The sequence below is a fragment of the Cannabis sativa genome, chromosome 4 (assembly GCF_029168945.1).
Source record: "Cannabis sativa cultivar Pink pepper isolate KNU-18-1 chromosome 4, ASM2916894v1, whole genome shotgun sequence".
In the NCBI taxonomy this organism is placed as follows: Eukaryota; Viridiplantae; Streptophyta; class Magnoliopsida; order Rosales; family Cannabaceae; genus Cannabis; species Cannabis sativa.
In genome coordinates, this window is record NC_083604.1 from 76,150,531 (window position 1) to 76,166,923 (window position 16,393).

At 28.4% G+C, this 16,393-nt stretch overlaps 1 protein-coding gene across 1 annotated transcript; it reads left to right on the forward strand.

The window, feature by feature from the left end:
- Positions 1-12,308: 12,308 nt before the first annotated feature.
- On the forward strand, positions 12,309-15,947 carry LOC115714426 (uncharacterized). Its single transcript, XM_061114885.1, has 12 exons — positions 12,309-12,747; positions 12,838-12,880; positions 13,069-13,095; positions 13,389-13,493; positions 13,571-13,701; positions 13,793-13,988; positions 14,395-14,502; positions 14,599-14,700; positions 15,180-15,200; positions 15,300-15,358; positions 15,454-15,544; positions 15,650-15,947. Exons 1-12 carry the CDS (start codon positions 12,515-12,517, stop codon positions 15,749-15,751), a joined length of 1,218 nt encoding a protein of 405 aa, XP_060970868.1. The 5' UTR covers positions 12,309-12,514; the 3' UTR covers positions 15,752-15,947.
- Positions 15,948-16,393: the final 446 nt, after the last annotated feature.

Consider the following 16,393-nt stretch of genomic DNA (forward strand, 5'->3'; position numbering starts at 1 on the left):
CGGACCCCGTAAGGGGGGGTGATTGTGACAGTCAGTAGTCCCGTGATCCGTAAGGGGAAATGCGGGTAGGCGTGCGATCCCACGCGCGCAGGGAAGGTCGAGTGGGATGATTCGAGACGTGTAGGTATGGGGCTACACGGTTGAAGAGGGCTTAAATGGATTGATTGGTACTACCTATGTCAACAAGGTGCATCTTGTTTTTCGGTAGCCCATCTCGAAAGAACTCCACGATTAAGCGTGCTTGGCTGGAGCGATTTCGAGGATGGGTGACCTCCTGGGAAGTTTTCTCAGGAAGCGTGCGAGTGAGGACAAAGCACGCTGGAAACACTCGTGTTGGTCTGTAGGGTCAGTCATCAGCCCATGATGCAGCCAGAGTGACATACTCGTGTATAAGAGCCATTATTTCCGTGGGTGTAAGGGCCCAATGGAGGCTTGAAGCGGGAACGTTACATAAACGATTATCTACAGGATTAATAGTCTAATTATAATATAAAATATAATATTATTCTTGATTGATTGTTGGAGGTAGAGAATAATTCTTAATTATTTTTAAAATTTTAATTGTCATTCGTTATTTATTTTCTTTTTATGCTATTGCAACTCAAAATCCCCTTTCTAATTACTATCATTAACTATTAAATTATTTTATAAATAGTCCTTGTGGGATTAGTCCGTAATTATTTTTATACTGAAATAATTAAAAGTATTGAAATAAAAATAATAGTAAATTTGATACATATGACACACATCTAAATTATAAAAATACAGTTTTTATGGAATTTTTAATATTTTCACGATTTTTTAAATTTTGTTTACATAAAATACGTTCTTTTGATTTATTTTTATATTGTATTCTTGATATTTTGTTGTTGATTTTTTATTATTTGTATATTATTTTTCATGTTGTTTTGTTTTTATTTTGTTGTTGTTTTGATGTTTTCTTGTTAATTTTATGTAGTTTTCTTATGTTTTTATAGAATACCGTAAAAATATTAAAAAAAAAACTTTGAACCTAAAAATGTAAAAATTTTACAAAAAAATAGTGTTTTATGTAATTACCCATATAATAATTCTTAACTAAAGTTATAGATACTAATGAAAATAATTATTTAATAATTAATAAATATAAATACCATTTTGGACATTGTGTTTTGTAAAAGTTACTAATTGGACCTTCTGTTTTGTTAAATGACAAAATAGACCTTATATTTTTTAAAATAGTAAAAATAGCATTCTAAGCATAATTTTTAATAATTTTATTTTTTAATATAATCAACTTTAAGACAATTTCTAACACGAATAGATATAGAAAATGTAACCAGTTTTGTCATAATATTTCTAAATCAGATTATTATTAAGTTTTATTTTGACAAAAAATCAGTTCAGGGTGTTATTTGTACAATTTTGAAATATATAGGATCTATTTTATCATTTAACAAAATAGAGAGTCTAATTAATAACTTTTGTAAAACACAGGGTCCAAAATAGTATTTACCTTATACAATAACTCTCAAACTATATTATTTACAATTTTTATTATTATATATTTAAATTTTTTTTATATAAAAATTGAATTCTAATTATTTAATTTCTAATAAAATTAGTTCATGTTTTTTTTTTTCAATATTGTAACGGGTACGTGCCAAAGTCACATATGAATATAACTAATATATGTTGTAACATTGTGAAATTTGATGAAGTGAAGTGTGTGTGAATGGAGTTCCACATGGGATAGAAACACTTTATTAAAAGTGTATATAATGTACAAATTTGGTACTTAGGTTGGGAATACTTAATTTTGTGCACATGGGTGATGACTCACACATCGTATCACCACACACACGTGTTGTCTTCGTCCACCCGACCGACCGTGCCGAGTTGAGCTGGCAAGCGGGTGTGGTGTCACTTTACTTTTTAGAAAAAATTTATTTATTGAATTATTATTAATTAAAACAGTTTTTTCTAAAATGAGTTTAATTAATTGGTAATTGATTTTTAGCATCGTTCTCACAATCTTATATTCTAACGTTCCCTTCAATAACGTCTTTCTTCTCATTACTACCTTCTGTGTATTGCTTATATAATACATCAAAATCAATGGGAGAAACACATCTTTTTTTTTCACTGAAAAACATATACGATATATACATATATACGATTATATTACATATATATTCTGAGCAGTACTAGTACGATTTTTCGGTTTAGTATTTCGACGGTTCTCTATCGTGCAATAGAGTTTCGATAGTGTGTTCCACTGTGCTATTTTATCTTGGGGACGACGAGATTGATAGTCTACTTGCACAGTTCTAAGTAGTGCCGCAAACGTCTTAAAGAAAGCGACCTAATTTACGACTCAACCCAAATTTTAATTCGATAAACTCTTTCCTTTTATTTTGTGTAACAACTATTTTCAATAATATATATTATATATTAGCAAAAAAATATATATAGTATGGATTTTTCTTTTTAAAATAGAAAAATGTATAATAGATATGGACATTCGGCCCATGGACCTTAAACACTTTCTCACTATCACTATCAAAAGAACAGGCCTGCATATCTTATATTATTATTATTATTATTATTATTTGTAGCTAAGGATACTTGAACAAGATATGTTTTATACTTTCATCACTAATGAAATTAATCATATTTCATGCAACTACTTAAACATTTCATAACAATCTTCAAATATACCAATTTATATTGAAATATATTAGGAGAGGTACGTAGTATTATTGCAAAGGAAACAAATAAACAGTATAAAGTGATAAAGCCATCAATTTCAGGCCCATCATCCACGTCGCTCTTGGTGCTGTGTTAAGAGAGCATCCACTACAATTTTTTTTTTTTTGGGTTAGGACCGAAATCTCTTTATTATCTATTCTAAAATATGCAATTTAAAGTTACAAAGTTACGAGAAAAATGCTTCAAAAAATATTAGATAATAATAAAATTTTAATGTCTGAAATTGAAATAACATGCATCTTAGCCCATAAACCAACCAACAAAGTAAGAATATTAGCTTAAAAAACTAATACCTAGACTAAAAGAACATTAAACAAATAATTTTAGTAACTTCATAAGAAAAACGTTAAAATAAATTAATATAATTTTATAATTATAACTAACCAACATCTACTACAAATTTTGAAATATAAGGCCGACATAAAACTGGTGGGCAACAAATGCAAAGAAGAGATTACCTTTGACTCTAAGTACTATATATAATTTCATTTCAAAACTAATTACTAAAAGAAATAACATATGTTTTAATATTATATATGATATTAAGTTACTAAACAATATTATGTGCTTTAATTTTCTTTTTAAAGCTCAAGAGTAGCAATACTTTTAATGAAACTAAAAAAAAATTGTGTACATATATGTAACATAACATCAATTAATCCCTTAGACCGATCTACATATAATATAGCCTAATCCTTTTAAAACTTTATATAAAATGATCGATATATGAAATACAATATATGTTTTGTTTCTTTTCTTAGTTTATATATTTCCAAAGAAAAAGAAAACTCTAGTTTTGTTGTGATAGTTAAAGCATCTCATTATTACACGTGGCTACATTTCTGATCATCATTACCGTTTTAAATTTTAAATAATTTGATATATGATTCATTATGTATATATCCACACAAAAAACCACTACTCAAAAAGAAAGGTATAAATTAATTATACCTAATGAGAATAATATCTTCTCATTTTGTAGAGAAATAACTCCCTACCTATCCTTGGCCCCATCGTTACTACTAGAAACTAATACTTTGGTTCTATTATCTCATTTTTTTAAAATATATTATATAAATTATTAAATCTAGCTATCACATTCAAAACACAACGAGTTGCCGCATGGAAAGACATCTCATCATACAAAATAAAAAAAAAAAAAAAAGAGGAGAAAACCGAAAACGTTTCTATTGATGATTTGGACACACACTACTATAACAGGTTTTGTTGTGTTGGATAAAACCCTAGAGATATGCTTAACACGTGTATAACCTCTCACATTTATAGTATATCCGAGTTGTAGCGGCCCGTCGCCGTTTGTTTTTTTGTCGTTTTCTTCTTACTTTGTTGTAAATAAGATTAGGTTTGGATTGGACCGTTTCTTCTTTTTATCTCTTAACTTTGTTTTTTGTAGGAAGATATGACTCGGATTAATTGGCTCTCTAGTTTCTGAAAAGACCCGAAACATATATAACAAGTGTAGAAATAGGTTCGTACTTGACCATATATACAACATTGCCATATGATCTATATCTGGATGTAGGTTAACTTAATTGGACTTAATAAATAAATAGTTTAATTAATAATCAAAATCACCAGACACACAAATGAATGATTAATTATAAAGATAGAAAGATTTTGCAACTGGGGTCATGAACCTGCGCAGCTATGGTGACTAGGTTCATGTTAAGAATGAATGTTAACCTATTCATGGGACATATGTCTTCATAAACTTTGAACATTGCCCTTAAAGAGGGTTTGGTTCACAATCAATATGACTGCATTCATGACAGTAAATATATGACAATTAATAATTTACTATCTTAATTTTAATCTTTATGAAATATATGGTTACGAAATTAAGTACCAAATATATATGGATCAAGTTATTATATCCATTGCTTTTTTTCTCACTCACTATAACGTCACTATATGATGATTAGCATTTGGACTCGTAATTAAAAGTCAATTTATATAATGTGGATAGGTATTTTTAGACTGATTAGTTAAACATTGGTAGGCTCCTTCTGGAATGCACTTGTATCATGCTTGAATGTATCAAGACTTATATGTTTTGCCCCTTTTGGGGAAAATGTTTATTTTATGTTTTATGGTGTTCTTTCACTAGCCAAAAGGTTATCCCTTTGGCTAGTTTTTTCCTTTATTCTTTCTTAGCATTGTTGATTTTATCGTTTTTGGGGTTGCGTCTCTTGTGGTAGTTTGTCTTTAACTTCTACTCATAGTTTTTATTGTGGTGTTTTCTGGTTTGTTATGTCTTCAGGAAGTATCTTTGTATTACAAGCGGAGACTTTGGCACTTTTGTTTGGACTTAATTGGGCTCTTTCATACGAAATTCAAATTAAAGAGGTTTTTTCCGATTCTTTGTCTCTAGTCACAGCTATAAACAAAGGAAGAGTTTTTTTCTACGAGCTGGGTGTGCTATTTGAGGATGTCATAGCTTTATTGTCTAAACTCCCGGGAGCAGTTTTGTCCCATGTGGCTCGGAATGCGAATTCTGCAGCACATGGTTTGGCAAAACATACTCTTTGGTTAGACAATGAGCTATCCTGGTTCGAGGAGGTGCCGCTGCCAATTGTGGATTGCTGCTTTATTAATCATGTGTGATTTGGATCACCGCGTCAAAAAAAAAATGTGAATTTATAATAATAATGTTTTTAATTTGATAACATATAATAATATTGTTTTGAATAAGAAAAATATAGTGATGTGCTTAGTTTACATACTTTCATTTCACATATATTAATAAAGACAAACTAATTAAAAACTTGTATGGAAAAGAAAACGTACCGTATTTAAATATTATATAGTTTCATTTTTCCAAGAGTTTTTTTGTTTTTTTTTTCTTTGATTATAAGACAATTCTCGAAGAGTTAGCATATATAAGAGAAACAAGACCAAAAAAAAAGTTATTATTATCATATATTAATCGTTCATTGAAATTATTAATTAATTAAGGCCGACAAATATAGGCCTACTTCAGGGACAATGACCAAGATATATCATTAGACGCAACATATATCTTCAAGTTTTTTTTTTTTTTTTAGTATTTTTACATTTGATATGTAAAATAATATTGTCCAATAATCACATTAAAAATACTTAATCAATTTTAATTACCGCTCAAAAGACATAATAGTATGAAAACTATTAAGCAAGTTCATTCAACAATATTGTAGCTTAAGCACTTAATTATTGTGTAAGGTATATATACATAATTGCATTGCTAATAACTCCTTCCATCGGAAAGAAATTAATTATTATTATTATCAACTACTATATAATAATGATTTGATAGCAAGTCATTGAAAGAAGAATTAACAACAAAATAAAAAATTAAAATAAAATCATGTCACACACAGACACGATTAAAATACTCAAAATTATATCACAGAGACAAGACTAATTAAAATACTAAAATCATGTCACAAAGACAAGACTAATCATAGTATAGCAAAATTGAATCGAAATAGCGCAAAACATAACTCCGACCAAGTCGCACCATGCCCAGAAGGCCTAGCCAAGAAAAAAAAAAAAAAAAAAAAAAAGAACCCCTGGTGTAGCTATAAATTTAGAAACCAAAAACTTAATTTTTTAATTTAGTTAATGTTAATTTTTATTTTCATTCATTACCTACAATCTTCGATCTATTTTTTTTTGCCTTATATTGAAAAAGTGATACTCGATCGAAAACAACAAAGCTTAGTGACAGGCCCGAGGGAGCATAGACAGGTTAAGCATGTGCTTTGGACCCATTAAAAATGTACATTTTTTTACTTATTTTGAAGAATATCATATTATTTTTCTAAATAAGTGCTCAAAAATAATTTTTTTTTTTATGATCTACTAAATTTGATGATCAGTTATGCTTAGTGATGATCAACAACCATAATATATAAAAGTGTTATAATAAAATTAATGAATATACAGTACGTACTTTAAACTAATCAGTTTGAGTTAAAAACTGTAATTTTTTTAAAACGTCCCTTATTATTATCTCACGACAAGAAACTATTTTTCGAGTAAAAAATTAATATCTTAAATTTATTTCTCGTCTAACTGATCAATTGAAAAAAAAAAAAAAACATATTGTTATTAAGTGTAGTACTACTTAATATAAAAATATTTTATTTTGGGAAATATATTTTTATTTAAAAAAATAAAATAAATAATTAATTTTTTGATAAATGAATATTTTACATTCATTTAATCTGAACCAAATCAATTATGTAATATTCTATATATGGTCAGAAATCTATATTCATTACCCGATTTGATTTCCTAAATTAATTGTCAAAATATTCTGACAATTAATGTGGCCCAAATACTGATAAAGTATCTCACCTATAAATATAGGATCTTGGTCCCCGAGCTTCTCACTCATTCTCATTATTCAGCAAATTCTATCTAAAGAGAGTTGAGAGAGCGAGGAAGCCCGAACTTCAATACTGAAGCTATCGCAGGGATTGAAGCTCAAAGATCAATGGCTGAAGGTATTTCGATTCTTATCCATAGTGTATATATGTTTGATTTAATTTCGCATTTTATACATAAACATATATGTTTCAGTTTATACATATAAATGTGTAACACTTAGCACTTTCTAAATATATTGCCTTGCAATTGGATAGCGATACTCTATAAAAAAATATTATATTAAACTATATAGGACTCAATACTTAGTTGGACTAATAACAATATAGACATTAGGTGTCACTACAAAAAATGTCACTTTTACCAGCACAGATCGCTACTGTGCTGGTAAAAGCAACTTTTACCAGCACATTTCAAAAACTGTGCTGGCAAAGAGATCAAAGTTTTACCAACATACATTTGCAGTGGCTAAAATCTAACTTTTACCAGCATATTTACGCGCTAGGAAAAGTCTTTTTTGCCAGCGCTTTTTATGTTATGCTGGCAAAAGTTCTAATACTAACATTGATTTGCCAACTCCCTTTTACTAACACATCATAGGTAAATTCTATTTTACCAGCGTAATACTAAATTTTTGCCAGCACAAAAATATGCTGGCAAAAGTGACATTTCTTGTAGTGTGTGTGCTAATCACCACTAATTTCTTTTAATATTTCTCATTAAAAAAGTATTGTTATTAGATATTTTTCGCTAACATTTTTTAGATATGTTATCTTGCAGTTAGAATACCGGAAGGAATTCACATGAATCATCAGTACTAATTTTATAGAGATAAGAATATTCCAATTGGATATGCTAGTATATATTTTCCTAGATGTAAGTGTAAAACGTTGTTTTTTTTATGTTTTTTGTTTTTTTTTTTTTTGATGTAATAACATTTTTTTAATAAGTACCTAAAGTTTTATGTTTGTAAGCGGCATAAATCCAATGTTTATTTTTAGCGGCATAAGTACCCAATGTTTGTAAAACTGTAATTTTCTTCCAGTTTTGTCAGTACAGACTCTGTTTTGAATCTATTAAAAGAACATTTGGAAGTAATTGATACTATATATTTCTATCTCGACCCGATGATCAAAAATTTAAGCCTTATATGTGCCCTGTTTAAGACAATATCAGAGTCTGTACTGATAAAATTAGAGAAAAATTACAGTTTTGCAAACATTGGGTACTTATGCCGCTAAAAATAAACATTGAATTTATGCCGCTTACAAACATAAAACTTTGAGTACTTATGCCACTATTTACCCTTTTATATATTAACACCATGTATACCTACCAAGCTATAACGATTTCATACAGTGCATATGTAACATGTTGTGTATAAGAGTTTTGGTTTTAAAACTTGTGTGAGTACGTTTTCTGAATTAAAAAAAAAAAAAAACAGATTAATAATATTAATATTATATTATTAGAATAATCAATCAAATAATGTATGTGGCAATAGCTGGAAAGGACTTAATAATAAGATGATAGCATCATCAGTTTTGGTGCTACGTAACAAATACTGTCCTAAAACTGGTAATTAATTAAATATTTCAGATAAAAAGAACAGGGAATATTTCCTTTTGACAAAATTTAAGATTACTTGGCAGTCTCCATGTTATGCACAATCATAATTATATATTCAACAAAGACTCTGTGCATTACAACGTTAATTATTATCATCAGCAATAATGAAATTAATTATCTACAATATATTTGAGAATATCTTTAAAGAGAAAACCATTAAGCTCCTTAATTACTTACCACTAATTGGAATTAAATTCTTATGAATAATATAATTAATGTCAATATATCTCTAAGCTAACAAATAATAATATGGAATGTGTAGTGCTAATAAGATTTTTGATGACGTTTCAATTTAAAATTAATTGGCAACAAATATATGTATCATTAAAATAGTATTTATAAAATACTTAATCTAATTTAATTTATACGTTTTAATTTGTATATATTTATATACTTATGCAAATTAAATTAGATTGAGAAATTTAAATTCCACATTTATAATTTACATGATACAAAAATAATCAATCCATCGAATTCAATTCACACATATTTATACGTATATATTTAAAAAAAAAATTATAAATAAATAATTGATTTAAAGTAAAAAAAAAAATATTATACCTATAGGTATAGTATATATATATATTCTAAAATTTAATATGTCAAACATATAGTACATATATATATAAAATATAATTTAAGATAAAACTAAACTTTTTGCATACATTTTTTTTTATCTTTCTTCTAATTTATTATTTTTTGTTTTTTTATTTAATTTAATTTGTTGTTGGAGATACATAAAACAATAGTAATATATTTTATTTTGTTGTTAGTTATGTGAAAATTGTTAAGAGTTAGACAATTTTGTTTTGTTAATTCTGTTTGTGTTTGTTATTTTTCTTTGTATAGTATAAGCCAACTGTATGATTAGTTTTGTACAGTTGTGTTTGTAATTAGTCTTAGCTATTCATTCATTATTGAATAATAGAGATTTATACTTTTCACATCCAAATCGTTTCTCAACATGGTATCAGAGTGATCTTCTCTCTCTTTCATTTTTTCTCACTTTTTTCTCATCTCTTATGTCTCTTGTGATCAATTTTGAGTATCTGTAACATCTCTGCTTCAAGCTTTTATTGAGCCCTTACACCCACGGAATGAATGGCTCTTATACACGAGTATGCTACTCTGGCTGCTTCATGGACTGACGACTGACCCTACAGACCAACACGAGTGTTTCCAGCGTGCTTTGTCATCACTCGCACACTTCCTGGGAAAACTTCCCAAGAGGTCACCCATCCTGAATTACCCCAGGTCAAACACGCTTAACTGTGGGGTTCTTTCATGATAGGCTGCCGAAAAACAAGATGTACCTTGTTGATATAGGTAGTACCAATCACTCCATTTAAGCCCTCTTCAAATGTGTAGTTCCATACTTATACAATTTCGAAATCATCTCACTTGACCTTTCTCAGACGATGTGGGATTGTACAGCTTACCCAATATTTCTCTTTACGGATTACGAAACTACTGACTTACATGTGTGAATCATTGATTTTAAAAAGTGCAAAGAAATGGAAATATAGAGTGTATTAATTTAGCATTCTTAATCACCTCTTAAACACACATCTTTCTAGAGAGCACTTTTAGCATTTTTTAGTCATCACAACACACATAACTAACTTACTAATTAAGATATATTACATTTTTTTGGAGGGTTAGATATACATAAGTTTAATGAATAATGTAAATTTTATAAATAAATAAAAGGAAAAAAGAGTAAGGCGGTAGTGAAATTATTAAGAAGAAAAACAATGAATGCTTATGCAGCAACAGTACGTAATAATATCGCTTTGGTAAAAATGTTGACATATTAATGAAATCTTGTACGTATCCACATTAATATTGTTTAAATATATAGTGAATGCATGTGGACCGTAAAATTGGGGGTGGAAGTAGTACACACTACACACACAGTAAACGAAAGGCATCCATGCCAAAGAATATGCCAACCACACACACACTACACACCACCACCACATCATGTATCATAATATATTGTGTAAGAATATCCCATATCCCTACTACTACCACATCCTACACTACACATATATCTTATTTTTAATATATAATTTTAATTATTACCCAATATATAGATATTAACTAACCGAAATTCGGCAAGTGAGTCAGAGTTGTGCTTAGGGCACTACTTATTTTTATTTTATATGTTTCACCTATCTCAGGATCCATCTCAGGCCGACTTTGCTGGAGTAGAGACGAAACACGAGGCACTTTTTGACTAGTGTTGTAATACGTTGGGCAATTTTGACACGACACGAAACTAGCACGAGTCGGAAAGGCACGAGCATGACTAGACCCGAAAAAATACAGTCTTGAGCACGACACGACACGATGCTGCAAATTAACACGACACGCTACGAAAAATATATTTTTTAACACAGCACGTACGACACAAGAAGTACAAAAAGCACAACACGTAAGCACGAAAAACACAGCACGTAAGCACGAATAAACTATAGCCCAAAAAGCATGATACACGACAAGCCTAAAAAGCACGGTATGACATATTAAAATAAATATATGTAAATACCATTTTGGACCTTATGTTTTGTAAAAGTTACCAATTAGACATTTTATTTTGTTAAATGACAAAATAGACCATATATTTTCTAATAGTAAAAATGATCAAGAGCTCAATTTTAAACAATTTTATTTTTTAATATAATTAAACTTTAAGACAATTTCTAACACGAACATATATATGAAATCTAACCAGTTTTGTCATGAGATCTCTAGATTAGATTATTATTATTAAGTTTATTTTATACAAAAAAGCAGTTCAGGGTCTTATTTGTACAATTTTAAAAAATACATGGTCCATTTTATCATTTAACAACATAGAGAATATAATTGATAATTTTTGTTAAATACAGGGTCTAAAATAGTATTTACCCTTAAAATATTTTATAATTTTTATTATTAATAATAATAAGATATAAATTTATCAATTATAAATTAGTTAAAATAATAATAAAACTTAAATACAAGAATATTATAATTTTTATAATTAATATAATTAAAATGTGAAAAACTAAGATTATATATTAATTCATTTATCAAGTGTGATATAAAAATTTGAGTATTTATATTAATTATTTTTTTTTATATAATTATCTATAAAATATTATTAACATATAAACATAATTTAATCATTGTAAAAAATATAGGAAAATAAAGTATAAAATTAAGCCCGGTATAAAAATAGACTAGCCTATTTAAAAAATATGAGTCGGCACGAGCAAAACATGACACAAATTTGAACATGACACAAAAATACCGCGCCTTTTCATATTTTTATGTAGCATGACACAATAAGATTTATTTTTAAAAAACACAAATAAATATGAACTGAGCTAGCAAGACACTGAGAGACACTACTCTTGATAATGAGTCCTCTAGTAATAATCCTTATAGGATTCCTGAATGAATACTCTTTTTATTATTATAAAAATAAAACAAAATAAAATTACAATTTACCCTCATAAAAAGGACAAAGTGTTGTTGCTGTCTGTCTATATATATAATTATAAAGAGTCTTATAATAACCTGTGTAGTATATTCAATAATAATAATAATATATTCTATTCTATATGTGTGCTGTTTCATATATGTTGTTTCCTCCATAAACTTCTGTGCCGCTCTCTTAGCTACACTAGCTCTCTCTCTCTCACCATCTCATTTTCTTCTTAAAAAATCTCCATAAGAAGAAAGAAATACAGAAATGTCATCATCAATGTCTTATTACTGCGTGAAAGAGAAGAAACCATGTATTGGGTGGGTTGAGAAATACTTCAAAGACTGCCTTTGTGATTTCAAAGACGACGTGTCCTTTGGTTTGGGCCTTATCAGCTTGGTTTGTTGGGGTGTAGCTGAGATCCCACAAATCATAACCAATTTCAAAACTAAGTCCAGCCACGGCGTCTCTCTTGCTTTTCTCCTCACTTGGATTGCCGGGTTCGTATTATATACATATATATTATCCATAATCCATGCTTATTTAAAAAAAGGGTTTTCTATTTATTTATCTTATTTATTTTTGTGCAGAGATGTGTTTAATCTAGTGGGTTGTGTTCTTGAACCGGCGACGGTGAGTAGTTTTATAAGGTGTTTAGTGATTTTCAGTACGGTGGTCCATATAAAATATATTTTACACAGTTGATAATTATTACAAGTTTTTAACATTTTTCATTTTTAAAATCACTTAAATTATATTTATTTATTTTACAAGAGCGAATATCACACTACTAATTGTTATACTTTATAATTTTGATGCAGCTGCCTACCCAATACTACACAGCTCTGGTAATTTCACTATTTTGTTTCTTTCGATTCTATTAGTTTTCTGTTACAAATTAATAAACAGTATTTCACACACTTTTCTTGGTAGAACTGTTGGGTCAAAATATAGAACTGTTTACTCGGCTAATTTCATTAAATATAATTCCTTTGGATTCGGAATTTCTGCTACTTTTTGATGATTTCGATAAATAAAAGTACGTTTCTATATATGGGAAATTTGTATGTTTTGTATAAATTTTAGGAAAATTCTTATAATGGGCTCAACTCAACTAGTCCAACTTTTTTGAAATATGCAGCTTTACACAATAAGTACTATAGTGCTAGTGCTTCAAAGTGTGTATTATGACTACATCCATAGATGGTGGAAATGTAAGCAGATTAAAACTACCAATTTCCAAGAGGTACATCAATTAATTTACCTTAATTTATGTACTACAAATTAAGTACCATTAATTAATTAATATATGTGATTTTTCAGAACGAAGAAGACCAAAAAAGACCATTAATGAATAATGGGATGAGAGGAAATGAAAATGGAGAAGCAGGGATTACAATTCCCAGGGCTACACCCAAAGCCACTAGTACTAGTCGCAAGGAGTTCTACTATACGTATGCAATTAATTAATTAATTATGTGTTAATTAATTAATATAAATTAGAAATAAAGAAATAAAAATGAAAAAGTATATATTACTTTACAGGTCAGCTAGATCAATGGCTGGAAGTGGTACACCACCATTCAGAACTTATCTAAGGGCAGCAGCTAGAAGTGGTCCATCAACAGTGACCATTCAAAATGATTCATCTTCAGATGATGATGATGATGATGATCAGCCTCGCCCATCAGCACGATCCAACTCTACTTCTCTCTCCCAACCACGCCCAATCCCTAAATCGGTCACATTTCTCATCTTTCTTATTGGGCTTTTTGTTTTTGGTATTTTTAAAAATTACCAAAGATTTTTGTGTATTTTTTAAAAGAAAATAGTATATAAAGTTTTGAACTTAATTCTGTACCAAAAATTAAAGGAGTAAATTACACCCTATACCCTTTTTATATTGTCCTCTTTTATTTTTACCCTCTTTTTTAAAGTTTATTATTTTTACCTCTTTTTTTAAACATTGTACCAATTTTGCCTCTGTCACTTCAAGATACTCTCTTATGTCAGGGTATTTTGGGTACAATACATATAAAAAGAGGTATGTTTCAAATAAATATAAAATTAGAGGCAAATTTGGTTAATTGATTAATAAAAGAGGCATTTTTCAACTTACCCCAAATTAAAGTATGGTTTTGGTATAGGCTGCAAGTTATGCAACGTTTTTAGCAGCATCAGTGAATTTGCCCGCAAGAGGCAATGCTTTGGCCCATGTGTACATAGGAGTGGCTGCAAGAAAACTCTTACTCCATGTATGTATCATTGGATTTAATTTTGCTACATTATATCTATCTATATATATAGATCTTTCTTATCATTGTTTTTTTCTTTTAATTTTATATTTATAGCAAGAAAATGCAGTAGAGGGACATAGTGTATATGGGCAATGGTTGGGGTGGATGATGGCTGCTATATATATGGGTGGTCGAATCCCTCAGATATGGTTAAACGTAAGTACTCTTCTTCAACATAATTATGGTATTTTTCAATATAATTCTACAAAAGTAATATTTTTGCAAATTAACTTTAAAATATGAAACCTGAGCCCACAACACAGTAACCATCTTTAATTCTAGTGTGATTTGTTAGAGAGTCGTGTCAGAAATCTTATAATTTACATTCGGAAACTTACAAAAATACTAGAATTTGGGTTAATTTTTACAAAAATGTTGTCAGACGGAATTTTTTTAAAAAATACTGTGTTTTTATAAAATACCTGTAAAACACAAAACAGAACAACTCAAAACAACAGTAGAACAACTAAAAAAACACCAGTGAAAACTTAACACAGTATACTGCAATATGAAACTTATAAAAAAACACAGTAAAAAAATATTGTAAAAAAATAGCAAGAGTTAGTATATTATGTAAATTTCCCTTTACATTTTGTTCCATTGAATTTAATTTTTATTTTTATTTTTCATTACAGATTAAAAGAGGAAGCGTGGAGGTATATATATATATCATTTGTTTTAATAATCATCATCTTATTAATTTTTTTTTTATTTTGATACTACTTCATAATACATATATACGTACATTAATTCAGGGGTTGAATCCACTCATGTTCATCTTCGCACTAATCGCAAATGCCACATACGTGGGAAGGTTATTATCATTGCTTAATTTCCTTAATATAAATTCAATGAATTAATTAGTCCTAATTAATTAATTATATATTAATAATTGAATATTATTTGCAGCATTCTTGTAAGAAGCACTGAATGGGGTAAAATCAAAGCCAACATGCCTTGGTTGCTGGATGCTATAGTTTGTGTGGCACTAGACTTATTTGTATCCTCCTCCTCATTATTATTAATTATTATTAGCTAATAAGCTTAATTAATGATAACTATAATTAATCAAACAGAATTTTACCTTAACACAACAAAATTACAGATAATCCTACAGTACATGTATTACAGATATTGGCGGAAGACTAGAAGCACTTGCAGGGATGATGACTACTACCAAGAATCAAGAAAAGTCACTGTTTCTTGATTATATATATAGCTAGGTTTTTCTAGATATTAATATATTATATTTATATGTTAATGCTGTACGTTAATTAATTAAATGCTTATAAAGAAAATCATTTTGGATATGTATTTGTTGTTTAACTTTATTAGTCTTATATTGATTATAATTAAATAATTGTCTTTGTATTGGTAGTTGGTGAAAATTATTAGTTAAGGAGTAATGTGTGTTACAGGGCCAGTTTGGCACAGTTGTGCTTTGAGAAAAAGCAGCTGTAGCTGTGCTGTGAGAAAAAACAGTTGTAGTTGTGCTGTGAGAAAAAGCTGTTAAGTGTTTGGTAAATATAATTTTAAAATAACTGTGAGTTGGAAAAGTTATATACAAGTATTTGGTAAGCTTGATGATTGAATAGCTGTTAAATATACAATTACCAAAATAAGTATAATATTTGTTATCTAATTTATTTAAATAATTAAATTCACACATATTAATATATTTATAATTATTTTTTATTTTATTACAAATTACAATAATATTTTTTCTTATAATATTTATTTATTTTTTAATAAATATATAATAAAATAATTAGTTAGATTTTTACTAATAATAATAGTAAAAAGAATTACATAAATATTATCTATTACATAAAGATGATAGAGAAAGATA

Coding starts and splice junctions, on each gene's coding strand:
- LOC115714426 (XM_061114885.1), top strand. CDS start 12,515: ATGTCATCATCAATGTCTTATTACTGCGTGAAAGAGAAGAAACCATGT. Junction 13,494..13,570: donor AAACTACCAATTTCCAAGAG/GTACATCAATTA, acceptor GTGATTTTTCAG/AACGAAGAAGACCAAAAAAG. Junction 15,201..15,299: donor TTAAAAGAGGAAGCGTGGAG/GTATATATATAT, acceptor ACATTAATTCAG/GGGTTGAATCCACTCATGTT.